We start from the raw sequence: 27339 nt of genomic DNA on the forward strand, positions 1-27339 counted from the left end.
AAGCTTTTTGGATGGGCGCATGGAGTGGGGGTGAAGGGCACTGCTCCGCACTCCCAGCCAGGACAGCTTCTTCCTCAGCCCTGTCCATCTCTCCTTCCGGAAACTCACCAAGCCCCGCCTCCTCCAAGCCCCAAGCCCCGCCTCCTCCAAGCCCCAACTCCTTCCCAGGTCTCCCAAGTCCCCGTGCAGGGCCAAGGGGAGGCAATAACCACTCTTATCCAAAAAGCTCTTGAATTCAACTGTTTTTTCGCTTCGTTTTTATTTTTTTTGTGTGTTTTGTCGTTGTTTTGTTGTCATGCAATAATTCACAGTCCCAAGCCCACAGCTTTCAAACAAGGTAGGAAAGAAAAAAAGAAAAGAAAAAAAGAAAAAAAAAAAGAGAAAAAATATCCAAAAAAATAGAAGCAAAGGAATCGGAGGTGGAGGTGGTGGTGGTTTTGTGTTGGTATTTTTTCTTCTTTTGTTATTTCAAGCAAGATCAAATGTCAGAAAAGAATGCTTTTTCCTCGATCCTTGATTTTTTTTGTCCTTTTTAAAATAGTTTCTTGTTATTATTATTATTGTTATTTTTTTTTAAAGCTGATTCCTGCAGGCAGTAATAGTGGGGTCTGGGAGATCACCGGCGAGAGCTCGCGTGCGCCCCTAGCGGCCGAGTCCGCGCCCGAGGCCCCCAGCAGGTCTTGAAGGTCACCGGAGAGTGCTCGCGTGCGCCCCTAGCGGCCGAGTCCGCGCCCGAGGCCCCCAGCGGGTTTGGAAAATCACCGGCGAGCGCTCGCATGCGCCCCTAGCGGCCGCGCTCGGCAGCCCTCAGCCGGAAGAGGAAAGCTTCAGTTCAGATGATAAAACTCATCAATAGAAATGATCGCGGTCTCCCCGTTTTCTTTTAAAAATGTGATCGTGTGTGCGTGTGTGTGTGTGTGTGCGTGCGTGTGCGGTGCCGGTGTCCCCACAGTTGTCCAGAAATGGTTGCGTGGATTCCAGATCTCTTGGCTGCGTGGTTTGTCTTTTGTCTGCGGGATCCCCGGCCCTGATCCGCACGCGACACCCCAACCCCTTTGCGGGGGGGTTAGGGGGAGGGGGCGCTGGCTCGGGGACCCCCTCCCCCCTTCCCTGCGCTCGCGGTCCAGCGCCGGCCCCCTCGGCGACTCCGGGAGTCTCCTGGGCCTGGGCGCGGGGTGCGCGCGGGGTGCGCGCGCGGGGCCAGCTCGCCCGGGGGTGGGGGTGGGGGGCTTAGCACCAATCCTCGTCGCTCTCGCTGTACACTTCGTGCAGGCTTTTGCGGGAGCCGGGCCCGCGGGGCCTGGCCAGTCCGTGGACCGGGTAGTAGCCGTTGGGGACCCGCCGGCCGTGCCGCGCGGGCGAGGCACACGCTGGGCCCGCGGCCCGGGGAGTCCTGGGCGAGCGGCTCGCGGGGCCCGGGGGCGCGGCGTAGGGCCCGGCCGCCACCTCCTCGTCGTCGCCGAGGCCGCCTCCGCTGCCGCGGCCGGGGCCTTCGGGCTCGTCGTAGTCGGAGCTCCGGTAGTAGCCGTGCGTGTGCGCGTGCGCGTGCGTGTGCGAGTGCGGGTGCGCGTGCGGGCCGGACGCGGGCCACCGGGCCCCGCCGCCGCCGCCGTGCCGACACGCCCGGGGAGACTCGTCCCGGGCCGCGCCCGGGCCCCGCCGCTCCAAGGCCGGCGAGCGGCCGGCGCCGTGGCCCCCAGCGGGCGGGGGCTCAGCCGCGGGGCCCGGGTACCTCCGAGGGCCGCCGGGAGCCGCCCGGCCCGGCCTGGCCACCGCCTGCTGCTGCTGCGGGGGACCCACGCCTCCGACCTTGCGGACCACGGGGGAGTAGGACACGAGTGGCCGGGGGGTGCAGGGGGTCTGGGGGAGCTGGCGGCGTCCCCGCTGCGGAGTGCTGGTACCGGACGTAGAAGGGACGGGGCTTCCACTTACTGAACTACTGCCCTACACGAAAATTGAAACAAAGGAAATCAAAAAAAAAGATACAACGAAATCGACCAGAGGACGGGAGGGGAGACACACGGGGGGGGGGCAGTTGGAGGAGGGGGGAGAGGAGGGGAGGAGAAGTGGGTGCAGAAGGGGGAAGAGGAAGAAGGGGAGGAGGGGGGAGGGGGAGAAGGGGGGGAGACAGTGGGGGCAGGAGGGAGGAGGAAGAGGGGGAGGAGGGGGAAGGAGGAGGAGGAGAGGAGGGGGAGAGGAAGAGGAGGAGTGGGAGAGTAGGGGGAGAGGGAAAGGGGGCGCGGAGGGGTAGGGGGAGAGGAAGAAGATGAGGGAGGGTAAAGGGAGGGGGAGAGGAATGGGGAGGAGGAGGGAGAGGAGGGGGAGGGGAGGAGGAGGGGAGGGAGGCGGGAGGGGTGCAGGGAAATGGGGGGGCGCGGAGGGGCGGAGCCACAGGACGTTTGAACGGAAAACAGGAGAAAGCCACAGCCACAGGGAGGCACGGGGTGGGCGGGAAGAGGGGTCAGAAACCAACACAACGAGGTGAGAAGAGAAATGAGAAATGGATTCCTGTAAGTCTCGGGGTTAAAGACCGCGGTGTTCCCCCACCTCACTCACAGGTGCGTCCAAAGGACAGAAAGAATCGGAAGGAAAAGTGGGGAAGCCAGGTGATGGGGTGGGGCGGAGCGAGAGGCGGGCGGTGGGCGTGCGGCTGGGGGCGGGGCGGGGGCGGGGCCCTCCCCTCCCGCTCCCCCTCCCCGCCCCTCCCCCAGCAGGTCTCGCCGCGGGGGGCGGGGTCCCGCGGCCGCGCCCACCTGCCGGTGCGTGGTGTGCTCCCGGCCCTCGCTGGGCGAGCGGGACCAGCGCTGGTCCCGGGCGCGGGCGCGGCCGTGGCCATGGTCGGGCCGGTCCTGCGGGCCGTAGCGTTCCTTGTCGGCGGCCGCCGGGCCGGGGTGGTGGTGGTGGTGGTGGTGGTGATGCGGCCGGTGCTTCCGGTCCTTGGGCCGGCCGCGCTCCTGCTCTCGCTCTCTGGACGGCAGGTCCCCGGACTGGGTGGTCATGCTGAGGTCCGTGCCCAAGCCTGGGACGGGACGCGCGCAGAGGGCGGTGAGCGGGCAGGGCGCGTGCGCACGGTGGGGGCCGCCTCGGAGGGGAGCCCCGCGCGGGGGCGGCCCACCTGTGTCCACGTCGGTGTAGCGGCCCAGGGAGCGCTCGGAGGTGCGATGCGCGCGCTCGCGACGCCGCGGGTGGTGTCGCTGGTTCTCCTCGGGTGGGACGCGCTCCAGGGAGTAGTCGTCCAGGCGCCGGGACGCCTTGGGGCCCAGCACGGAGGCCGAGCGCTTCATGGGGCTGGTGTCACAGATGGTCTGGGGACGGGACAGGCCACGGCGGCCGGGCTCAGCGGCGCGCACCGGGGGGCGCCCTGCTTCCTGCCTGCCTGGTGCCTGGCTGGCTGGCCCGGGGCGGGGGGATGCCACGGTCCGGAGGCTGGGATGTGGCTTGCGGTGCATGGGGGCACTGCTCCTTCCGGGGGTCCTTCCTGGGTGGGGCGGAGGACTGGCCCCCATGGGATCTGCCCACCCTGGCCTGCCTCGCGGGGCCATCGCCTGGGGGGGACCCCTTCTGCTCTGCTCAGCACCAAGCACACGCCTCCTTGGCTAACAGGACACCCTTGACTCTGGACACCCTGGCCTCTGAGGCACCCTGGGGATAAGCAGGGTTCCCCTCCCCCTTTTAGATCCTTGGCCTTGGGGTGCTGCACCTGCCCCGGGGGTGGGGCGGGTGGGAGTGGCCTCACTGCTCAGCCTGTAGCAGTCAGGGGCTAAGGCCCAGTGGTGCTGGAAGGGACAGAGTGAGGGTTGGAGGAGGTGCAATGAGAGAGGGAAAGAGAGAGAGAGAGAGACCAGATCGGCTTCTGGGAGCGTGAGGGGTCCAGGATCCCTGAATGGGAAGCTTGGGAAAGAAGAGAGTGGGTGGTGGAGGTGGAGATGGCCCCTTGGACACGGAGGACACAACACACGAGGAGGGGGGCTCCGTGGGGGGTGGCCGAGGGGCGTGAGCTGCAAAGAAGGGGTGGGATGGGAGAAAGAGGGCGGGCAGAGTGATGACGGGACTCCCCAGAGGGGGGGTGGGGAGGAAGAGGGGGCCAGAGCCGAGCTCGGTAGGATACATACACTGAGATCACTCCCACGTGGCCGGCCCCTTCTCCTCTGTCACAGCCCCACGGGACGGTGCACACAGGAAAAACAGAAAAAAACATAAATATAAAAGGCAGGCGAGAGCGAGTGGATGGAGGTGGTGAAATAGTGGGGACGAGGGAGGGAGGAGAGAGGAGGAGGAGGAGAGGTTACGGTCCCCCCCTCCCCTGCCATCCCCGCTTCGGGCACACTGGAGACAGACAGGAGACACAGACAGATGGCGGAGGCACAAGGTTGACAGGTAGGGCAGCGCGGCCACAGGCCCTTGGCTCATGCCATGCCTCCGGGAGGGCTCTGACTCCGGCTGGGGTTTGTCCCCCACTCTCTCCTGGGGCCCTTCACTCCTGTGGGAGGGGGACCGTGCAGCTCGCATGCACCGCCTCTGGCCCCGCCCCCTGGTGCGCAGCAGCCAGAGCCTAGGCCCAGAAGCGGCCCCCGGCTCAGCCAGGCACAGAGCAGCCACATGAAGCTCGTCACAGCCAGACATGCTGACCCCTGCCTTTTTGTTCTCAGGGCTCCCCACCCCACGCCGACCCCCTGCCCCGGGGTAGGGGTGGGGCTCCTGCTTTGCTGGCCAACTGGGCAGCCAGCCATGCCTCTGGCTGTCCCTGTGCACCGGGGACACACGCAGCGAGGGCCCACCTGCCTCCATGCCGAGTGGGCTGCGGTAGCCGGCCAAGCAGCCAATCAGACACGCGTATCAGGTGCTAGGCACACGCTCTGGCTCCGCCTACTACCCGCCCCGCCCTCTTCCAGACCCGACAGGAAGTCCCGCCCTCAGCTCGCCCCAGACCCACCCACCACTCCTCCACTGTGCGCATGTGCGTTGCGTGTGTGCATGTGTGTACACGCGTGTGTAGGTATGACGTGCGTGTCCACATGTGACTCTGCGACATGCGTTTTTGGACGGATTCCTCTCCTGTCACGCCCATCTACCACATTTTCTCCCCTTTCTTCACCCCCCCCCCCAAACAGGACAGAGAGAAACCACGTGTGCTTGGACACGTACAGGTGTGGGCAGGGAGGGGGCGGGGCCTGCACCTGCCAAGGAGCCGGCAGGGGGCCTCTTCCGGCAGGCTGGGGCCTAGGATTAGGAGTGGGGGCACTTGAAGAGGGTGGGGGGTCACCATCCTCACGGACTCCACCAGGGCGCTGGCGGGGGTTGCAGCCCCAGGGCGCTGGGTAAAAGCCCTCACCTGGTTCTCGGCGGGGAGGCGGGGCATAGAGGCGGCGCGGGCCTGGCCTTCCATGGGGAGGCAGTGCTCGCTGTCCGAGTAGCCGTCCTGGCTCATTTCTCGCATCTCCACGGACTGCGGGGGCGGGGGGGGGCGGGGACAGAAGGTGGGCGAGGCCCCGTGAGCCACCGCCCGGACCCCTCCCCCACCCTTCTCCTCGCTGATTCGCCCCAGCAGCCGTGCGCCGGCCCAAAGAGGCACCTGAGGCTTGGGCTGGCTGTCGGCCATGTCGGCGGGGGGCGCGCGCTCCGGGCTCCACGTGCCCGTCTTCTGGAACATCTCCTGAGCGCGCTGGGTCACCCAGGATGGGCTGTCTTTGAGGCCGTCTTCGTGAGCCATCCTGCGAGGTGACAGAGGCCAGTGTGGTGGTGGTAGCGGCAGCGCCAGCCTCGGCAACCCGGGGCGTGCAAGCCTCCCGCCCCGCGGCCAGAGCGGCACTCACAGGCCTCCTGCCGGGTCCAGCTGCGTGGAGGGCAGGGCGTTCTGGCCGGCGCCCCCCTCATCCGGCGGGGGCTCCATGCGCTGGAACATGAGCGGTGTCCGGTTCTGGGGAGCAGACAAGGAGCAGGTGCACGGGGCATGGGGACAGATGGGAGCAGTGGCCAAGGTCACACGGCCGAAGGCTGCAGACGGCACCCTCAGCGCACCCCGGCAAGGGGGCATGGTGGGCGAAATCCTACGGGCTGCAGCCCCTTGGCATCCCACCCGGCCTTACCGGGTCCTGCCCGCACCTCCACGCACAGCCACTAGAGGGCGCCAGCGAGCACCTGAGTCAGTCTCTAGCTCCTTGGCTGCGGCTTAACCCCGGAGCAAAAACTGGAGCCTTCTGTGGTGGCCCCCGTCCCTCACCACCAAAGCCCTGGAGGACCTGGCACGCCACCTCCCTGCCCTCATCTCTGGTGCACTGTGCTTGGCCACTTCCTTCTCCTGCCCCCCAAGCTCACCAGGCAAAGTCCAACCCCAGGGCCTTTGCACTGGCTGCTGGCCCCTGGTCCGGGGCGCCTTTCCCTGGATAACCCCTTGGCTCCCTCCCTCCACTCTTCCTCCAAGCCTCTGCTCAGCTGTCCCCTGCTTCTGCTCTGTTTTGTTCACAGCTGAACAAGGCCAAAACATAAAAATGAAATAAAAAGCAGCAGCCGGCATACAGTAAGCGCTTCATAAGTGTCGGTGACGCCAACCAAACTGACCTGGGTTTTCGCTCCCTGGCCCTACAGCACAGGGACCGGCTCCTGAGCTCGGCCACACCCCCAACCCCACCCCTTGCTCCGATTGGTTCCCAGAGTGGGTGAGGACAGGCAGGCAGCCCCGGCGTTACCAGGGAGACCCGCACGCACCTGCTCCTCGCGCATGGCCTGCAGCTTTTTGGCTTTGCTCTGCCGGTAGTACTCCATGATCATCATGGCGGCATAGATCTTGCCCACTGTCAGGTCCGTGGCTGGGGAGGGGCACAGGGCAAGCTCACTTGTGCCACCCCGTCCTCTCCCCATCCCGGCGCCCTCCCCATGTGGGTGGATCGGAGTTCCTGGGGTGGGGAGGAGCGAGAGCCCCAGACTAGGCCCTTACACTTGTGGGGTGTGACCAGCAGGTCCAGTGTCTTCTGGGACAGGTTGGGCCAAATGGCCATCATCTCTTTGCGCAGCTCAGCGTCCATCTGCTGTTTATCTGCTCCGCCTGTAGGGGGCGTGGCACACACAGACCCTTAGCCGGAGCTCTCTCCAGGGCTCCCTAGAGCCTGGTCCAGAGGCAGCTCTGGGCACAGCTGCCCGGGCTCTGGTCCCTGGCCGGGGCAGGCAGGTGAATCCACTGCTTTTGGGATTCCTGCAGCCCGTAGCAGAGCAAGGTCCTGGCAAACCCTGCTTCTGATCGAGGCCCCCTGGGGAGGCGGCAGGGGAGACGGCCTAAGTGCTTGGGTCCCTGCCACCCCCGTGGGAGACCCAGATGGAGTTCTGAACTCTTGGCTTCTGGCTTGGCCCAGCCCTGGCAAGTTGTAGGCCATTTGGAGACTTGAACCAGCAGATGGAAGATTCTCTCTCTCTCTGTCTCTCTCTGCTTTTCAAACAGATGAGCAGTTAAAGACGGTGAGTCAGACCCATCCTGCCTCCTGCGCTTTGAAACCGAGGGTCTCCAGTTCACTCTCCGCGCCTCAGTTTCCCCACCTGCCTCGGGGGAATGACGGTGCTCTGGGACTGGCCTCACCTGTTGGTTTGCCAACAGAAGGTGTGCACACCTTGAATGAGGTCCACCCGCACTTGCAGGTTTTGTCCCTGCTGGGAGGCATTAGGGGGTGTGTGTGCAAACTCCGTGGGATGCTGGTGTTTGGGGGCGGGGCCTCTGGGGGCGTGGCTAGGACTAGATGAAGTCATCCCCAGTGAGCACAGAGTGAGGCCTCCCTGACCAAGGTTTCTTCCTCCCTCTCCCAGGTGTCTCCAGCCGTGAACTTGGCCTTGGTCTGAAGCTGATTCCTTGGCCGTGGGGGCTGGGAGGGAGGCAGAGAGGGAAGGGTCTGGTCCTTCCTGCCCTGCCTGTGTTTGCTAGGGGAGGGGACAAGTAATGAGTTGTTTTTTTTTTTTTTTTTTTTCATTTTATTTGAAAGGCAGAACAACCAAGAGAGATCTGCCATTTTCTGGTTCAACTCTCTCAAATGCCCACAGCAGCCAGGGCTGCCCCAGAACTCCATCGGGGCCTCCCCCCACCATGTGGCTGGTGACACAAGGGGCAGCATCTGCTCATTGTGGGACAGCCCAGGGGTAGCACAGCAGGAGTGGGAAATGCACCTGTTAGGGTTCGTGCCTCGGAGGCCCTTGGGGGCTGCCAGCGACTCCAACCCTGGGTTCCATCACAGACACTGACCAGCAGGTGCACAGACCCTGCGCTGAGCCAGATGTGGATCCCAGAGGTGCTGGACACAGCCAGGCAGGACAGGGGCCAGAGGAGTAGAGGAGTATTTCACTGTTTCCACAATTGGCTAAACAGCCGCCCCCTCCCACCATGGGTGCCCCCAATGTCCCTCTGCGTCTCTCCTTCCCATCAGTCCCCTGCCTCCCACTTTTTTTTTTTGGTTGAATTCTGTAATGAACACACAATTATTCTTAGGTGTTCAAATTTAACTGAAAAGTGATCTCTGTTAAATATAAGAGTGGGAATAAGAGAGGGAAGAGATGTGCAATTCGGGACATGCTCAAGCTGACTTGCCCCAAATGGTGGAGTTAGAAACATGCCAGGGGATTCCAATACAATCCCATCAAGGTGGCATGTACCAATGCCATCTCACTAGTCCAAGTGATCAATTTCAGTTCACAATTGATCACACTGATAGGTCTAAGAGTCAAAGGGATCACACAAACAAGACTAGTGTCTGCTAATACTAACTGATAGAACAAAAAAGGGAGAGAGTGACCCAACATGGGAAGTGGGATACACAGCAGACTCATAGAATGGCATATGTCCTAAGTAGCACTCTGGCCTCAGAATCAGACCTTAAGGCATTCGGATATGGCTGAAGAGCCCATGAGAGTATTTTAGGCATGGAAAGCCAAGACACTCTGAAAAAAAAAAAAAAAAAAAAAGAAGAAGAAGAAGACCTAAATGAATGATCTCTGCGAGTGAGATCCCAGTGGAAAGAACGGGGCCATCAAAGAAAGAGGTACCTTTCTCTGAAGGGAGGAGAGAACTTCCACTTTGACTATGACCCTGTCGGAATAAGATCGAAGTTGGCGAACTCAAAAGGCTTCCATAGGCTTGGCAACTCATGACTAGAGCCTAGGGAGATTACTGATCCCATAAACAAGAGTGTCAAATTGTTAAGTCAACAACAGGAGTCACTGTGTACTTACTTCTCATGTGGGATCTGTCCTTAATGTGTTGTCCAATGTGAAGTAATGCTGTAACTAGTACTGAAACAGTATTTTACACTTTGTGTTTCTGTGTGGGTGCAAACTGATGAAATCTTTACTTAATATATACTAAATCGATCTTCTGTATATAAAGATAATTGAAAATGAATCTTTTTTTTTTTTTGACAGGCAGAGTGGACAGTGAGAGAGAGAGACAGAGAGAAAGGTCTTCCTTTGCCGTTGGTTCACCCTCCAATGGCCGCCGCTGCAGCCGGCGCACCGCGCTGATCCGATGGCAGGAGCCAGGAGCCAGGTGCTTTTCCTGGTCTCCCATGGGGTGCAGGGCCCAAGCACCTGGGCCATCCTCCACTGCACTCCCTGGCCACAGCAGAGAGCTGGCCTGGAAGAGGGGCAACCGGGACAGAATCCGGCGCCCCAACCGGGACTAGAACCCGGTGTGCCGGCGCCGCAAGGTGGAGGATTAGCCTAGTGAGCCGTGGCGCCGGCCTGAAAATGAATCTTTATGTGAATGGAATGGGAGAGGGAGTGGGAGCGGGAGATGGGAGGGGTGCGAGCGGGAGGGAAATTATGGGGGGGGGAAGCCATTGTAATCCATAAACTGTACTTTGGAAATTTATATTTACTAGATAAAAAAAATCAATGCACAGGTAAAGCTTGCACCCTATTCTGGAGCAAGGATCCTGAACAGCTCTGCACCCTCCCAAGTCTGTCCCAACTACAGCCACCAGGGGGCGCCTGCGAGAGCCAGAGCCAGGCCCTCTCCCTCCTCTGCTCCCGCCCCTTGAGCCACACACACCGCCCCCCCCTCCTGCCCCTGGGCCTTTGCAAGGCTGTTTCTGCCTTAAATTCTTTCTACAAATGTCTATGTGGATCCCACCCTCATACCATCATTCATCATTTTTTTAAACAAATTTATTTTTTTCTCCCATTTTATTTGAAAGAGGGGTGGAGGGAAGAGAGATCTTCCATCTGCTGGTTCACTCCCCAGATGGCCACAACAGCCAGGGCTAGGCCAGGCTGAAGCCAGGAGCCAGGAGCTCCATCCGGGTCTCCCACGTGGGTGGCAGGGGCCCAAGGACTCAGGCCATCACTGCTGGCTCCCAGGGTGCCCATGAGCAGGAATGCAGTGTCTGGAGTGGAGCTGGGACTTGAACCCAGGCACTTTGGGATATGAAGGTCCCGACCACTGTGCCAAATGCCTGTCCCCCCATTTCTCACCTCCTCCTTCAGGTTGCTCCCCATCTCACCCACTAGAGGGCGACCTCACCGGTCGTTCTTTCCACATTCTTTCTGCAGGGGGCTGTGGGCCTAGAGTCTCAGCAGTCCCCATGCTGTTCAAGGCTGATTGTGGGAGACTCTTGGGAAAATCCCCTTTGTAGCTGGAATCCTGACACCTGGCCAGTGTTTTATTTTCTGAATAGCTTTGTCTTGTCTACTGTGGCTCGGTGCTACGGCCCCTTGGGAGACAGAAGTTCAGTCTCTTGAACTTGAACTTCTAAATGTTTAAAAGCCATTCTTTGGGGAGTGGGGTGGGCGTTTGATCTGACAGTTCAAACGTTTCTGTCTCATATCGGAGTGCATAGGTTCAATACCCGGCTGTGGCTCCTGACCCCTGCATTCCTGACAGTGTGCACCCTGGGAGGTAGCAGAAGATGGCCCAAGTACTTGGGGCCCCTATCACCCACGTGGGAGACTTGCATGGAGCTCCTGGCTCCTGGCTTTGGCCTGGCCCAGCCCTGGCTGCTGTGGACGTTTGGGGAGCGAACCAGCGGATGGAAGACCCAGCTCTGTTGCTCCCTCTCCCTCCGTCTTTCAAATAAACAAAACCAGCCTTCAGGTAGAATCCCCAAATGCTGTTCATGGTTATTAGGATGTGGGTGGCAGCGGCCCCAGCACTTGAGCCACCACCTGCTGCTTTCCCAGGCGCATTAGCGGGGAGCTGGATCTGAAGTGGAGCAGCCGGGACTTGAACCTGTGCTCTCCCATGGGATGCCAGTGTCACAAGTACCAGGATACTCATCCCAGACAGGTGGTTCATACCTCATCGCCTGGGGCAGAGGGGAGGGGAAACTGAGCCTCTGGGAGGGAATTCCAGACACGACGTGCAGAAGGAAAAGGGCCTTGAAAGGATTTTCCCGTTTCTTCTGGATGAGACTGGCACAGCAGAGGGGGGAGGCAGAGAGACGTGGAGGGCCCCACCCTTCTCCTGGACCCCCAAGAACAATGTCAGACTATTCCAGTTCTGGAATGTTCCAGAATATTCCAGAACGTTCTGGAATGTTCCACATCCCTGTGCTGCCCAGGCACTGTTCAGCGTGGACAGAAGGGCAGAAGGGCAGGCATCTGCCTTGGTGGTTAGGATGGCAGTTGGGACACCTGCATCCTGTACCAGAGAGCCCTGGGTTCAAGTCCTGCCTTTGCTTCTGTTGCCAGCTCCCTGCTTGTGCACACCCTGGGAGGTAGCAGGGGGAAGCTTAAGAACTTGGGTTCCTGCCACCCACGTGGGAGATGTGGCGAGAGTTCCGGGTTCCTGGCCCCAGCCCTGTCGCTGCTGTTGTGGGCATTTGGGGTGTGGATCAATGGACGGGAGCCCTTTCTCTGTCTTGGCAATAAAGAGAGAGAGAGAGAGAGAGGTCTTCCATCCGCTGGTTCACTCCCCAGTTGGCTGCAATGGCTGTAGCTGCGCCAATTTGAAGCCAGGAGCCAGGAGCTTCTTCCAGGTCTCCCACGCAGGTGCAGGGGCCCAAGGACTTGGGCCATCTTCTGCTGCTTTCCTGGGCCATAGCAGAGAGCTGGATTGGAAGTGGAGCAGCCGGGCTTCGAACCAGCGCCCATGTGAGATGCGGTGTTGCAGGTGGTGGCTTTGCCCCACTGAGCCCAAGCGCCTGCCCTCAGGGAAGGGCTGGTTGTGAAGTCTCTGTTTCCTGGCTTGCCAGGGACCTGCAGCCCTAAGCAGGGGCTGCACACAGACAGAACCTGCCTGACCTTGGACGGGACCCGCCCAGACTGCGGACCGAGTCCATCTTTCTGCTTTTTCAAGTGAGTTTCCTTGGCTGTTTTGTTGTTGTGATGAATAGCTGAGGAGCACAGAGCCTTTCCAGTCTCCTGGCTAAAAATCTGTTGGCGGGGTGGGCATTACTGAGTCTGCCTGCAATGCCAGCATCCCATATCGGAGCACAGGTTCGAGACCCGGCTGCTCTGCTTCCGATCCGGCTCCCTGCTGATGCACCTGGGAAGGCGGCAGAAGATGCCCCAAGTGCTTGGGCCCCTGCACCTGCGTGGGAGACCTGGAAGAAGCTCCTGGCTCCTGGCTTGGGCTATTTCAGGCTTTGGGGAGTGAGCCAGTGGATGGACGTTCTCTCTGTTGTTCAAACAGCTCTCTAAAAAAGAAATGCTATCAGCAGGAGCTGCCCGGTCAGCAGCCCAGCCTGCGGGGTCCGTCCTGCTGGGTCCACGCCTGCACCTGCCCCTCCCTTCCCCCGGCCCCGAGTGTGATTTCTTGGGTTTGTGTCTCGGGAGCTCCGTGTGGGGGGAGGTCTTTCAGTCCTGGGGGTAGGGCAGGCAGCTCCCTGTGCAGACCCCTGAGCGTCTCTCTGGCCTCTTGGTAGAGTGGCTCCTCCTCCTTGCCACGAGCGGATCCCAAACTGTGACCTTGGCCAAGCTCATCCAGCCTTGAGCTTCTCACTGCAGCACTGTTGGGTCTCCAGCCCTTTCCCACCCCCCACCCCCAGTCATGGCAGGGGTGGGGGTGTGTGTGCGGGGGAGACAGGCAGTGGCTCCACTCCCAGGAGGATCTCACCTCGTCATCTTCGCTTGAGAGGCGCCAGTGGCCCCCAGCCCGGCCCCCCATCCCCAGGGTGACCAGTCCTAAAGCCCTTTGCTTTGGACTCTGCGTGGTGGCCTCAGGGCTTTGCACCTGCTGGTCCGTGGTCACGTCATCACCTCACCTCCCTCACAGTCCTCTCCTACCCCAAGTGGGAGCTGCCGTGCCCTGCGAACCTCGCAGGATGAAGGACCAGGCCAGCGAGAGAAAACCCGGTCGCGGCTTGCGGCCCCCGGCGCTCCCCGACGCCACCGCCCTGCCCCTGCCTTACCCTTGGCGATCTTGATGTCCAGCGCCGTACGGATCAAAGCCATGAGTGTGGAGTTGAAGTGCACAGTGTTGTCGTCGGCCACGGGCAGATCCATCCGCAGGAGCCTCTACGAAGAACCAATCCGCCGTGAGGGGCGGCTGCTGTCCCCGCCCCTCTGCCCCCCAGGACCCCCGGAGAGCCCCGCCCTCCAGACACGCCCCCCACCCCACTCCATGGGAGCCCCCGGAAGAACTCAAGGCAGAGATGGGCATAGACGCGCCTCTTACCCTGGGCGGCCAGCAAGGGGCGCCCTGGGACGCTCCTGGACTTAGGAGGCCCCTGGTTTCTTCATCAATCAATCCATCCATCCATCCATCCATTAGTCATTTTGTCATTGCCCTGCCCTGCCCTGCCCTGCCCCAGAGTTCTCCTTGACGGCTCCGACGGTGTTGCCCATCCCCCTCTCTCCCACGCCCCCGCCCCCACAAGAGAAAAGCAGCGCCAAGCCGGATTCCCCGCAGTACGTGCAGCAGCCAGCAGAGGGCGCCACGGCCACAACCACAGCCACGGCCAGGGCCAGGGCGGCGTGGGGGCGGGCGGACGCCGGCTCCGCGCCCCCACTCCTGGCTCGGCCCCGCAGGGCACGGTCCACACCATTCCTCAGAGAAGCGGCAGGCAGGCGGGCGGGCGGATAGGGCGTGCAGCGAGACAGAGACCGGCACACACACGTGCGCATGCAGACGGAATCTCGAGACTCGTTCATAGCTCCGTGGGATGTGGGTCTCGGGGGCGTGTCCGGGGCTTGGGTCTTTGTGCCATGGCAGGGGTATGGGGGGAATGTGGGGAGGGGAGGCGAGGGGGCGTTCCCGCGGCCCAGGCAGGGGCTCTGGCCCCCCCACCCCGTCCCCACTCCACCCCACCTAACCCCTGTACTTGGTGGTGTGGGAAGCGGCTGCTGGGTGGACGCGCAACCCAGCCTAGGCGAGACAAGGAACGGAGATGAGAGCAAATTTGGGGGTTCACGGGGCGGCGGGGGGGGGGCGTGGGATTCAGACACCAGGGCTGGAAACAGGAGGGGAGACAGGATGAGCGCTGGAAACCCAGGGTAGGGAACCGGGGTAGGGTGCAGAGGGAGGCGGGGTGGGGGGAGACACAGAGAGAGAGAGAGAGGAGCACACACAGGCCGCTGTGCACAGCTGCACAGGCTGTGCACTGCACAAAGGGCATGTGCACATGTATTAGGCCAGTCCTGCTGCTGGTGACGGGATCACATCGGTGGGCAGAGAAAGGATGTCCTGTGTCAAGGGGCCCGGTGGGCCGGTCACCAGGAGCGCGAGAGCAAGAGAGCTCTCCCTGCCTCGCCTGGGCTGGGCATATGCATTCTCACACGCAGCCACGCAGAGACCGAGAGAGAGGCAGAGACAAAGACAGAGAGAGAGAAGGGACGGGTGGTCTGCAGGGGAGGAGGCGAGCGGAGGGAGACAGACGAGGAGGGGGCACGAACCACGGTTGGAGGGAGAACGGGGTGATGGGGGCGTTGGGTGGGTTCAAAGGTCATCCCTGAACTTGCCATGATGAGGGTGGGGACGAGGGAACAGAGAGTATCTGTCCTTGGGTGCCCGGAGAGATTCCAGTACTGGGCGGGGTTGGGGGAGGTGTGGGAGGGGGGTCCGGAGGGGTGGCCCAGCCCCACCGCCTGGCGGCAGGACCCTCGCTCCCTCAGCCAACATGCAACACCCCCCCTCGGCCCCAGGCACCCCGCCAAGGCAGCGAGCATGGCCTGCGTCCCTGTGCCACCGTCCAGGGGTCCAGCTGCGGCCCGCCTGCCCACTCTGAAAAAATGGAGAGGCGTCTCGAGGTGGGTGGTGGTGGGGGAGGAGGAGGAGGTTAGGGATGGGGGGAGGGGGAGGGGTGGGGGAGGGAGGCTGCAGGGATGTCGAATTTTCCAAGGCCTTAATCCAGAGATCAGCTTCAGGTGTGTGTGTGTGTGTGTGTGTGTGTGTGTGTGTGTGTGTACACGCGCGCGCACGCGCAGTGGGGTCTGGAAGCTGGGAGACTCCGGCCTGGGTGGGGGCCGGGGGTGATGGTGGTGGTGGTGGTCGTGGACGTGGGGCCAGGCTCCAGGGCATCTGGGCTCTGCTCTCTCCCCCCTCCTCAGCCCCCCCCCCCCAGACGTGTCGCCATAATAGAGTCTCAGAACACGAAGGCACAATCAAGAGAGACGGACACGCGTCAAAGGGCAGGTGAGGATCCACTGACTCAAGGAGCAAAGAAAAAAAAACAAGAAGAAGAAAAAGAGGAAATGTTGGAAAAAAAACCAAAAAAAAAAAAAGTTGGCCGGGTACTTCCGGCGGCACCGTTGCCCTGGGAGACGGTCAATCTACCTTGTAGGCCACTCTGGCCGGGCAGTTCTTCCCCAGACCCAGGGGTGGGGGCATGTGTCTCAGCATCGCATACATGTCCCGGTAAAGCATGCGTCCCCTGGCAGTACCGGAAACAGAACACAACACGAGCAGTGGGGACCGAGAACCAAACCCGAAGGGCGGGGGCGGCGTGGGAAGACAGAAAAGCCAAGGAAACAAACCAAAAAACCCAAAAAACCAACGAACCACAGGAGTACAGAAGATGTCAAATAAATGGAGGGAAAAAAAAAAAAAAAAAAAAAAGAGGAACGGGGTAGGGGCAGGGGTGGGAGAAACGGGAAGAAGAGAGAATTAAAAAAGCCAAAAAGATTATTTCACTGTTTGCCAGCACGGGAGGGAGAGAGAGAGAGAGAGAGAGAGAGAGAGAGAAAGTCAGGTTCAGCGCCGCGCAGTGCTGGGAACTCCCGTGGGAGGCGGAGGGGGCGGGGTCCTCGCCTCTCCCCTCCGCCCCAGCCCCCGCAGCAGGTGCCTGCCGGTCCCTGACCCGGTCCCTGACCCGGTCGGAGCTGGCTCACGTCCTCTGAGGCTGGTCTCTGAGCGGGCCTGGCTTGGGGGTGGGGGGCGGAGGGGGGAGTTGGGGGGTGGAGGGGGGCGGAGCGTGGAGGCGGTAGTGGCAGGGGAGGGTAGCGGTGGGGAGGGGGCGATGCGCAGTCCGTTACACCCCCTCCCGGGGGGGGGGTGGCGGGCGGGCGGGCGGGGCAGAGGGCCTGTGTCTGATTCGGGGTGCCGTAGGAGACCCCAGGATGGACAGCCTGAGCCAGGAGAGCAAGCAGAGATGGCCGAAAAAAAGGAACCCCGATTTTATGTTCCATGCTTTACGGAGCCTACAGTACAGGCCTGCATTCTGTTGGCTAAGAGAGTTTGCTAGTTAATGCGAGAGAGACAGAGAGAGAGAGAGAGAAGGGACAGGAAGAGGCCTGTCTTTTTATATATATATATGAAATATATATATTTAAGGTCTCAAAAGCCACACATTCCATCGACTCTAGCAGGTTTCAGTGAAGTCCAAACCTTGCAGGCAACCCTATGAGGACATTTCTTGCCTAAGCCGAGAGGGGGAGAGATTACACGTAATAAACTGTACATATCCTTATAGTGGATGCGACCGCTGTAAGGGAGAAAAGAGGCCGTTAGTGGGGCGGGGCAGGGGCGTGCGTCAGGCTGTGTCCACACCGGCTCCCCGCCCCCCCACCCCCACCCCCGGCCGAGGCCGTGTGAAGAATGGGCGGGTGGGGGTGGCGGGAGACCTGGGACAAGCAAGTGCAGGTCCCCAGACACCCTGCAGAGTCCTGGGGGAGCAGAGGGAGGGTCTTGCTTCTGGGCAGGGGAGGGGGCGGGGCTGCACTTGGTTCCTCCACCCTACTCAGGCTACGCTGGTGGGAGTGGGGGAGGGGGCTTGTGGAAGGTACAGATGGGGGAGGGGGGAACGGCCTGCACCTGCTGGGATCTAAAATCAAAAGAGGAAGAGTCAGAGCCTGTGGGTCAGTCCGGCCTCGTGCGCTTGGGGTGCGGCTGGGAAACGACCCACAAGGTGGCCTCCTCGACCTTGCATTCCCCACCCGCCGAGGGGCTGCGGCCCGGGGACGCCCCGAGCCCCACCGCCCTGCACCAGCGTCTTCCGCTCGCTTCCGTGGCTCTAACCGGTGCACCGCAGTCGGCCAGCAGGGGGCGCGGCTTGGCGCTGAGCACGCGTGTCTGGCCAGCAGGCCAGCTCCCTCCCTTGGTGGCCCTGTGGCCCCCTCTGACCTATGTCTGTGTGGGTGGGAGGGGCACCCACTTCCAAGGAGCGGCCAGGGCCCCCCCCAGCCTCCTCCCTGGAGCCTGAGTCTTGTTTTCAGCCTCTGCTGGCCTCACACAGGGAGGTACAATCATCCGATCTTTTCCTTCTGCAGCGACCCCTCCCCCCACCCACCGTGAGACCCCCCCTCTGGGGACCCCCGGGGAGACCCCACGTCCCAGGGGCGTGGTGGGGGGCGTGGCCAGAGGGTGGGGGGCGGTGGCTCCTTACCAAGCAGCAGGGTCGTACTCGGCCCAGACCCGCACGTATTCATCCAGGTGGTGGGGGCCCAGGATGGAGGAGTCGCGCGTGAGGTACTCGAAGTTGTCCATGATGACGGCCACAAAGAGGTTCAACATCTGTCGGATTGAGGGGCAGGGAGGGGAGTGGGGAGCCATGATGGTGGGGGGGAGGGGATGGGGGCAGAGAGGCCCCAGATGGAGAGGGAGGGAGGGAACAGAGAGGAGGGGGCAGAGACGGGGTCAGACACTCCCACGAGGACAGAGCGCAGATGGGAAAGGGAGTGGCAGAGACACAGGGTGATTGACAGCATGGGGGGAGGGAAGGCCCGCCTCCTCCCGCACCTGCCTTGGCTCCTTTCTGGGAGGCTGAACCGAGATCGGCCGTTCGGTCCCCAGTGGGGAGCGTGTGTGTGTGTGGGAGCTGCAGGGGTGGGGAGCACCCAGGAGACCCCCCAGCTCCTCCCTCCCCACTGCCCTCCCTCCGGGTCCCCGAGTTCCCGGACTCACCAGGAAGGAGCAGAGGAAGATGAAGGACACGAAGTAAAAATAGGCAAATTCGTTGCCGCACTCAGGCGTCAGGATGCCCGAGTTCTTGTCGCACGGCTTCCCGCTGAGGCAGGACAGCATGATGTTGTGCCAGGCTTCTCCGGTGGCGCTCCTGGGGTGGGGAGGGCGGCGTCAGGGGACCCAGCACCCACGTCTCCCACTTGGGATCTGCTTCCTGGGAGCCCAAGGCAGGAGGAGTTTGCGGCAAAGTCCACAGGGAGCCGGTGCCCAGGACACCTGCTTCCCACCGCTGAGTGCCTCCTGCTACAGTGGACCCTGGGAGGCAGAGTCCACGGCTCGAGGGCTTGGGCCCCTGCGCCCACGTGGGAGACCCGGATGGAGCTCCTGGCTCCTGCCTGGCCCAGCCCTGGCTGCTGTGTCCAGCTGGGGAGTGACCCAGGGGATGGGAGCGCTCTGTCTCTCTCTCTGGAACTCTGCCTTCCAAATAAATAAGTGAATTTTTTTTTTTTTTTGACAGGCAGAGTGGACAGTGAGAGAGAGAGAGACAGAGAGAAAGGTCTTCCTTTGCCGTTGGTTCACCCTCCAATGGCCGCCGCGGCCGGTGCGCTGCGGCCGGCGCACCGCGCTGATCCGATGGCAGGAGCCAGGAGCCAGGTGCTTTTCCTGGTCTCCCATGGGGTGCAGGGCCCAAGCACCTGGGCCATCCTCCACTGCATTCCCTGGCCACAGCAGAGAGCTGGCCTGGAAGAGGGGCAACCGGGACAGAATCCGGCGCCCCGATCGGGACTAGAACCCGGTGTGCCGGCGCCGCTAGGCGGAGGATTAGCCTAGTGAGCCGCGGCGCCGGCTGAATATTTTTTTAAAAAATGCTAATGTCAGTGTCCTCACCCCCACGTTTTTTGAGGGGGGGAATGAGAGCTTCCATCTGCTGGTCTACTCCCCAAAGCTCACGGCAGCCAGAGTGGAAGCCAGGAGCGGGGGATTCACTCTGGGACTCCCGCGTGGATTCCAGCCACCACCTGCTGCCTCCCAGGGTGTGGGCAGTGGAACTCAGACCTGGCACTCTGATGGGGCTCTGGGTGCCGCGCGCCCCGTCTGCTGTCTGAACACTCCCCTCCCTCCAGGCGACGGGCATCTCTAGGTGACTCTGACCCAGGGCCTTAGCACAAGCCACGCCCCCACCTGGACTATCTTCTCCCAACATCCACACAGCTCCCGCTCTTACCCACTTCTCCCGAAGTCCCACAGGACATCATCTACAAGCTCCGCACCCTTTATATTGATTAAAAAAATCATTTTTTTTTTGACAGGCAGAGTTAGTGAGTGAGGGAGACAGAGAGAAAGGTCTTCCTTCTGTTGGTTCACCCCCCAAATGGCTGCTACAGCCATTGCGCTGCGCCAATCCGAAGCCAGGAGCCAGGTGCTTCTCCTGGTCTCCCATGCGGTTGCAGGGCCCAAGCACTTGGGCCATCCTCCACTGCCTTCCCGGGCCACAGCAGAGAGCTGACCTGGAAGAGGAGCAACCGGGACAGAACCGGCGCCCCAACTGGGACCAGAACCCGGGGTGCCGGCGCCGCAGGCGGAGGATTAGCCTAGTGAGCCACAGTGCCGGCCAAAAAAAAAAAAAAAAAAAAAAAAAAAAACTTTTAAAAAATCCTGGCCAAGTGTACTCAGAATCCACCCTTTTAACCTGAATGGCTGAGTACCTCATCTTTTTTTTTGTTGAGAGAGTTACAGAGAGAGAGAGCACGCACGAGAGAGAAAGTCTTCCATCTGCTGGTCACTCCCCAGATGGCTGCAATGGCCAAGGTTGGGCCAGGCAGGAGCCGGAGCTCCATCCAGGTCTCCCACGCGACTGCACCTGCTGCCTCCCAGGCGCTGGATCGCCACGCCCACGCGGGACCTCGGGCAGGCGTCGCCTCGCGTCCAGCAAGTGCTCAGCGACACACCTCTGCCCGGAGGCAGCAGGTCTCGCGTGCAGCCAGGATGACAGAGGGCCACGGGTGGACCGCATGGCCAAGAATCCCCGCCTCCCCAGGGGAGAGGGCTGAGGACACACCCCTGCCCCTACAGGAGGAGGCCACGCCTCCTCACCTACAGAACATGCCCCCCCCCAAAACAAGATGAAGACACACCTCCCCAGGCTCCAGGATGAGAACCCGCCCCCCACAGAGCAGGATGAGGACATGCCTCCACTGGAAGAGAAGCATGAGGCCACGCCTCCTCACCTACAGAACACGCCACCCCACAACAGGATGAGGACACGCCCTGACCAGAAAAGAAGGGTGAGGACACGCCCCGACCGGAAGAGACTGGGGAAGACACACCTCCAGGGAACAGGAAGGGCCCTATAGGAAGAGAATCATGAGGACACGCCCCCAACCGGAAGAAACACGTCCCTAGCGGAAGAGAGGCATGAAGCCACGCCTCCTCACCTACACAACATGCTCCCCCACAGAACAGGATGAGGAGGCGCCCCCACTGGAAGAGATTGGTGCGGACACATCTCCCAGAGAAGAGAACAGGACCTTACAGGAAGAGAAGCATGAGGACACGCCCCTGTCCCCACCGGAAGTGGACACACCCCCACCGGAAGAGACTGAAGACACGCCTCCTCACCTACAGAACATGTTCCCCCCTCCCACAGAACAGGATGAGGACAAGCCCTGACCAGAAGGGTGAGGACACGCCCCCACCGGAAGAGACTGGGGAAGACACGCCTCCCAGGGAACAGGACAGGACCCTATAGGAAGAATAACATGAAGACACGCCCCCCACAGGAAGAGGACACGCCCCCACCGGAAGAGACTTGTGAAGACACGCCTCCCAGGGAACAGGTCAGGACCTTATAGGAAGAGAAGCATGAGGACACGCCCCCACCGGAAGAGACGCAGCCACCCGGTGCACACCGCTCCCTCTCACCGGAAGAGCAGCATGAGGGCCTGGAAGAAGGTCCGGAAGTTATTGTGCTCGGTGATCTGGAACTCGTCCTCGTCGCTGTCCTCGTCCTCCATGTCGATGCCGATGTTGCCGAACACCTGGAGAATCGGGAGGGTGAGGGGCGCCCCGCCCCGCCCACGCCCCGCCCCCTGCCTGGCCGCCGGCCGCACCTGCATCCCGATGATGGCGTAGATGAAGAAGAGCATGGCGATCAGCAGGCAGACGTAGGGCAGCGCCTGGGGGCGACGGGGGCGGTGAGCAGCGGCGGGGGGCGCGAGCGCAGAGCCCCGCCCCCTGCACCGCGGGCCGGGGGCGCGGGGCTCCCACCTTGAAGGACTGCACGAACGTCCAGAGGAGGATGCGGATGGTGTAGCCCTGCCGCAGGAGCTTGATGAGCCGCGCGGCGCGGAAGAGGCGCAGGAAGCTCAGGTTGATGAAGTTGTTCTGCGGGACACGGAGGGGAGACAGCGCGTGACCCTCCGCCCGCCCCCCGAGGGGCTCAGAGCCGCCACCACTCAGAGGCCCCGAACACGAAGCCGACCAACAGGGAGAAAAAATAAAATAATAAAATAAAAGCAAGCCAGACCCCCAAACAAGGAGGGAGAGGAGAGAGAGCGCGCTATTGAGACAATGGTGCAGAGGGAAAAAAAACAAAAAACAAAAAAAATAAACTCGGGGTGGGGGGGCGAGGAGGAAAAACTCAACAAGCAGAAGCCCACCCTGCCAGCCCCACCCGCAATGGGGGAAAAAAAAAGAAAAAAAGAAAAAGAGGAGAGAGGAACGGACAGAAAACGAAGAACAGAAAATACATCCGAATCATCCAATCAGGAAAAAAAAAATCTAGATGTTTTTTTTTTTGTTTCTCCCAACAACCAAATGCACTGAGACCAGAGGAGGCAAGCGGGTCAAGTTGCGCGGAGCCCGTCACGCGTGTACGAGGCGCCAACATACACCGGGGCGGGGCGGGGGGCTGCGGCGGCGGCGGCGGCGGGGGTGGGGGGGAGAGGGGCGGCCAGCACGCGCAGGCCTCGGTGGACACGTGCGGGGGTTCCGCTCCGGGCCAGAAATGCATCTGTCGCGGGACTCACCGGGCGCCCTTGCCCTTGCCCTGCCGAGCTGCCCACGCCCGCTCCTGCCCGCCCTGACCTCACCCCACGGCCAAGCCAACCTGGGAGAAGCGAGGGGCGGGGGAGGGGGGAGAGCGTCATTTCTTACCCGCTTGGCGAGCGGGGAAGGGGGTGGACACGGGGAGGAGCTGGGGCGGTTCGGCTGGAGGGCGAGTCCTCGCTGCCCGCTGAGTCCGAGAAGATGCATTTGGGGCCCTGTTACCCCCTTCGGGGATGGCTTCTCAGCTTCTGGGACCAGGCCTGCGGGAAGCAGGAACGACTCAGCTCCCGTGGGCAGGTGCACTGCTATCAGCCCCGGGGGGTGGAGGGTCCCACCGAGGGGCCGGTGCTGGGGGCGGGGAGGTGGGTGCGGCCGTCCCAGCCCCCAGGACCTCCCTGGGTGGCCCCTGCCTCTGCTTCCAAGATCCACCCCCCCACCCTGCCCCAAGTCCTGTCGCTGCCTCTACCTCCTCCCGGAAGCCAGAGAGCTAAGTGGACGGTGGGCGTGGCCTACGCAGGTGCTCATGACCTAAGAGGGAATGAAGGGGACGCCAGTGAGGGGGCAGGAGGGTGTAATCATTAAGCATAATTAATAATAATAATTTTCCAATGGACCAAAATCGAACCCAGCACTGTTGGGTCTTTGGAGCCGTGTTTTTTTGTTTGTTTGGTTGGTTTTTTTTTTTTCTTTGGTTTGTTGGAATGCAAAAGTTGTCTCCCGCCCCCAAGTCTGGCTTTCCTGCCCCTGGGTCACCTGTTCCCTGGAAGAGGGGCTCCTCCCCTTCCATCCCCCACCGGCGGCGTCTGGCGCAGAGCCAGCCAGGCTGCAGTGAGGGGCGACTCCCGCTAAGAGGGGCAGGGGCCCCTCAACTGGACTCCACTCCCCACAGGACCCCCCCAGGATGGGCAGGGGCCCTAGGGGGCCGGCCACAAAGCCACATTCCACGTGGCTTCTTCGCCCACCTTGTAGCATGGGACGGGCAGGGGGTGGCCGCACGGCTTGCCCGGATGGCCGTGGCATCCCTTCTGAAAAGTGTCCCCATTTGGGTGACGGACACCCTAAGGCGGGAGGGTTGTTTGTTTGTTTGTTTTGCTAGCTCTGGCCTGGGAGCGGCGAGGCAGGGACTGGACTGCCAATGGTTTCTGAAACTGGCAGAGGCGTTTGCCTTTCCTGGCCACTCTAGGAAGCTCTCTGGGATGGAGAAAGGGGGTTGGGAGAGTCTACCCGGGCCACCTCGGACCCAAGCACGGTTGAGACTGTCCCAAGCGCCGCAAAGACGCTTCTAATCCTGGCTTGGCTGAAAGAGCTACCCCTCCGTGCCCCGCTGACCTGACCCCCCAGCCCTGCCTGGCCACCCAGCTCCACCTGGGGTGGGGGCCGACGGCCCAGGCGTCCCCAGACCCCTCCCGTCCATCCCGGAGTCCAAGCCATCCCCTTCCATGGGGGCGGATCGGAACGTGAGCTCGGCGGCGCATGCGCAGGCAAAAAAATAAATAAATAAAAAGCAGCAGGATCTGAGAGCCACAGCCCTGGGCGGGGGTGGGAGGGTGGGGCAGGGGAGGCTGCCGCCGTGCAGGAGAGACGTGCAAACACAGCATGCCGCGAGGAGGAAGAGGGAGACGGCACGGGGAGGAGATGGGGTGGAGACAGTAGGGGTGCAGGGAGTGGGACACAGATCCTAGGGAGCCCTCTCCATCCTCGCGGCTCTTCCTGGGGTCTGTAGCCAGGAGGGCTGGCAGCATCCTAGCGGCCCCTTCCTAGCTCCCCCTCTGTCCGCCCGCTGGGCCCCGCGGATGGCTCTGTCGTCCAACGCCCACAGTGCAGGGACAGGTGGCCCCTGTGCGCTCAGAAGGAAGTGGGAGTTACCCAGCTAAATGCTGCTGCCCAGCTCACCTGCCACCTGCCTACTCCTCACTGTTCTCAAAGCCACGCCCACAGCTTGGCCCCACCTTGGAGTTCCCTCACCGCCAGTCTGCCAGGTCCCAGGCAGACCGGAGTCCCTTCAGTGTGGCCCTCATCCTCTGAGCCACCCCACCCCGTGCCGCAGCCCGGGGTCCAGGGGCTTTTCCCTGTACTACGCTCACTTATCTCCCTGGAACTCCTGGCGCCCACCTCGCAGGCCTCCTTTAGGATAGAGCCCCGATTTCACAGCACTTCCCCCCCCCCCCCCGCAAGGCTGGTTTCCTCTTCTGTCTTCGGCTTTCCCCTGGATCCGCCTGCCTAGCCACCTCCCCTCGCTTGCAACGCTGAGCCCTGAATACTCTGTCCTGCCACAGGGTCTTTGCCTGTGCTGTGCTGGCCCCGGCCGGCCCCGGCCCCGGCCCTGGAGCTTCCCCTATTCGCCCCTTCTCTGCCTTGTGAAATGCAGCAGAGTGAACAGTTAAAGGTGGCATCCAGGGGTCAGTGGACCCATGCCTGCCTCCCGCACGGCCATCAGTGGGCACGAGGTAGGGGCTTCCCTAGATGTTGGGTGGGTGAGTGCGTGTGTCGCCCACCAGCAGGGGTGGGATCCAGTGCAAAGATGCCATGGGTGGGGGGAGTCCTTTCTGGGGGTTCCTTGTTAGCTGAGGGGTAGAAGCAGTGAGGGATGTGCAGTTGTGTGTGTGTTCGCACGCGCGCGCTGGGGCGGGGTATGGACGTGCAGGAGGCTGGCGTAACGGAGGGATTGTGTGCGTGCATGTGCACGCGTGCATGTTTGTGCGTCCTGTGTGCCCAAGTCCATGCGTGCGTGTATGTATTCCCTGTGTGTTTGAGGCAGTCGAGTACAGGAATGTGTGTGGCGTGTGGGCCAGAGAAAGGCGGCGCCAGGACGTAGAGAGACAAGGAACAGGAAATGGGCGAAGTCGCGCCTGGACGCACGGAGTGTGTGTGCGCATGCGCACGGACCTCGGCGCGCACAGGTGCAGTTCAGGGCCCCGTCAGCCCCGAGAGTTCCCTGCGTGCTCAAGCCTCCTCCCTCAGACTTGCAGGATTTCTATGCTGTGGGCTCAGGACAGGGAGGGTGGGACGGGGGTCAGGGTGGGGGAGGGAGAGGAGAGAGACCTGGGGGCTTTGGGGTGGGGGGCTCGCCAGCTTCCCTGGGGCCACCAGCTCCATGGAGCTGGCCATGGGACCCGAGAGGGTGGCCGTGCCGTGGGTGGGAGAGGTGTGTGTGCGCGTGAGAGACAGAGAGAGGGAGAGGGAGAGAGGCTGCAGATACACAGACAGAGGGGGGCTGGCAGGGAGGGGTCTGGGAGAGACAGGAGGGAGGGGAGGAGTTGGGGGCATCAGGCGCCCCCCATGCAGCTTGGGCGGCATGGCAGGTGCTTGCACGGGTAAATGTAACGCATTTAGACTTCAAAAGGAGACCAACCGGATTCTAGAGGCGGATGTTGACGATGGAAGGGGGGGCGGGAAGAGTTGGGGCAGCGAGTTCGGTCAGCGGTTAACAGTGTCACCGTTATCACCATTATTATTGTTTTAGGTTGAGTTTGGTAACCAGTGCCAAGAAGAAGAAGAAGAAGAAGAAAAACCCAAAAAACCAAAAACCAGAAAAACAACCAACGACCCAGGGGTTTCGGTCCCGGGCGGGGGCGGGGGCGTGGTGGAGGTGGCGGTGGCGGCGGGTTGGGAGAGAAGCCATTGGTGTATGGACACACAGACCACGTCATGGATGGACAAATGGATTTCATAGTGCATTTTGATTGGATGAGGTTTTTTCAGACGGCGTTGCGCCAATATACAGTTTAAAGAGCAGGGCAGGCATGAAAAGAGACAAAAGACACAGTTGTTATCTATCACGCACGGGGCGGGGCAGCCCCCCAGAACCCCGGGGACCTGCCCTCCCCAAGGGCCTGGCACACCAGACCCCTCCCCCAGCCACACCCCGCCTCCGACGGCCACGCCCCAGGGCCTCACCTGGGGGCCACAGGGGCACCCTGGCGTGGCAGGGCGGGCCTCGCCTCCCCTCCCCTCTCCTCCCCCAATCCAACCATCCTGCAAGGGCCCAGGTGCCCACCCGCCCCCTCCCTCCCTACAAAGGATTTTGATTCAAGGGCGGTAATGCTAGCAAGAGGCATGGTAATAACTGCCACTGGTGAGTTAAGCCCTGCATTTCTGGAAAGTTCTTGTGCCAGGCGCCTCACATGGATGGCTCCTATTGGTTAAAAACCTGCTGCTGTGGCCGCCACTGGCTAGGTGGGCATCCCATGTGGGTGCCGGTTCCAGTCCTGGCTGCTCCACTTCTGATCCAGCTCCCTGCTGATGCACCTGTGGCCCAAGTCCTTGGGACCCTGCCACCCAGGTGAGACACACGGATGGAGCTCCAGAATCCTGGCTGTTGTGGCCAACTGGGGAGTGAGCCAGCAGATGGAAGCTCTCTGGTGCTCTCTCTCTCTCTCTCTCTCTCTAACTCTGCCTTTCAACTAAGTAAATCTTAAAAGAAAACCTTTTTGCCTCCCCCACTGGAATGTCAGCTTGCTGGGGGCAGCAATTCTGCAATCTTGCCTGTCTCTGTCTTGCCCCCTTGTTCTATCTCTAGCTCCTGGAACCATGCCTGGCACACAGCGGGTGCCCAATGTGTGTGTGCTGAGTGCAGGCACACAGGAGCGGGAGTTGTGGAAGGCCCTGATGAGGCTGGCTGCAACAGTTATCTCCACTGGACATCCTAAAACTGCTGGTAGGGAAGGGATGATTGGCTACTGCACCGGTCCTGATGGTTCTGAATTGGCCAGGACAATAAGCTATTGGGGTCTGGCCCTATGGGGTCTGCTTCTGGGGTGAGGTGAAGCATGGGGAGGGGTGAGGCCAGGACACCATCAGAGAATGGCTCGCCCTGCCATAGAGTCCCCAGCCCTGACAGGTATCTGGGATGAAAAGTGTGCAAACGAACCCCTTTCTGCTGAGTGGGGGTGGGGGCAGAGTCAGACTGGCACACCTGAGAGGCTGCCCATCCTGGGAGAGGTCCTTCACTTCCTGGGGCAGGGAGCCTCAGGCTGCCCGTCTGTGAAATGGGCCCACAAGCCCTGCCCGCACTGAGCATGCCTGCTTGGCTCTCTCTGCTGGTT

The 27339-nt window shown here is 61.6% G+C and overlaps 1 protein-coding gene across 10 annotated transcripts in view; it reads right to left on the bottom strand.

The window, feature by feature from the left end:
- Positions 1 to 229: 229 nt before the first annotated feature.
- The window catches only part of CACNA1A (calcium voltage-gated channel subunit alpha1 A), a 209231-nt gene continuing 182121 nt past the window's right edge, over positions 230 to 27339 (bottom strand). For 4 of the 10 annotated variants that reach the window (XM_070058407.1, XM_070058404.1, XM_070058401.1 and 1 more), the window contains 16 exons: positions 21515 to 21631; positions 21358 to 21423; positions 21170 to 21285; positions 18248 to 18398; positions 17730 to 17857; positions 15683 to 15779; positions 13320 to 13425; positions 6935 to 7042; positions 6706 to 6806; positions 5814 to 5917; positions 5573 to 5711; positions 5333 to 5446; positions 4113 to 4148; positions 3116 to 3305; positions 2754 to 3019; positions 1086 to 1944 (listed from right to left, as the gene is read on the bottom strand). In XM_070058407.1, coding sequence (XP_069914508.1) covers positions 1231 to 1944; positions 2754 to 3019; positions 3116 to 3305; positions 4113 to 4148; positions 5333 to 5446; positions 5573 to 5711; positions 5814 to 5917; positions 6706 to 6806; positions 6935 to 7042; positions 13320 to 13425; positions 15683 to 15779; positions 17730 to 17857; positions 18248 to 18398; positions 21170 to 21285; positions 21358 to 21423; positions 21515 to 21631 — 2553 coding nt within the window. In that variant the 3' untranslated portion in view covers positions 1086 to 1230. 10 annotated transcript variants of the gene reach the window in all.

Source organism: Oryctolagus cuniculus, chromosome 16 (genome assembly GCF_964237555.1).
Source record: "Oryctolagus cuniculus chromosome 16, mOryCun1.1, whole genome shotgun sequence".
NCBI classification, from domain to species: Eukaryota; Metazoa; Chordata; class Mammalia; order Lagomorpha; family Leporidae; genus Oryctolagus; species Oryctolagus cuniculus.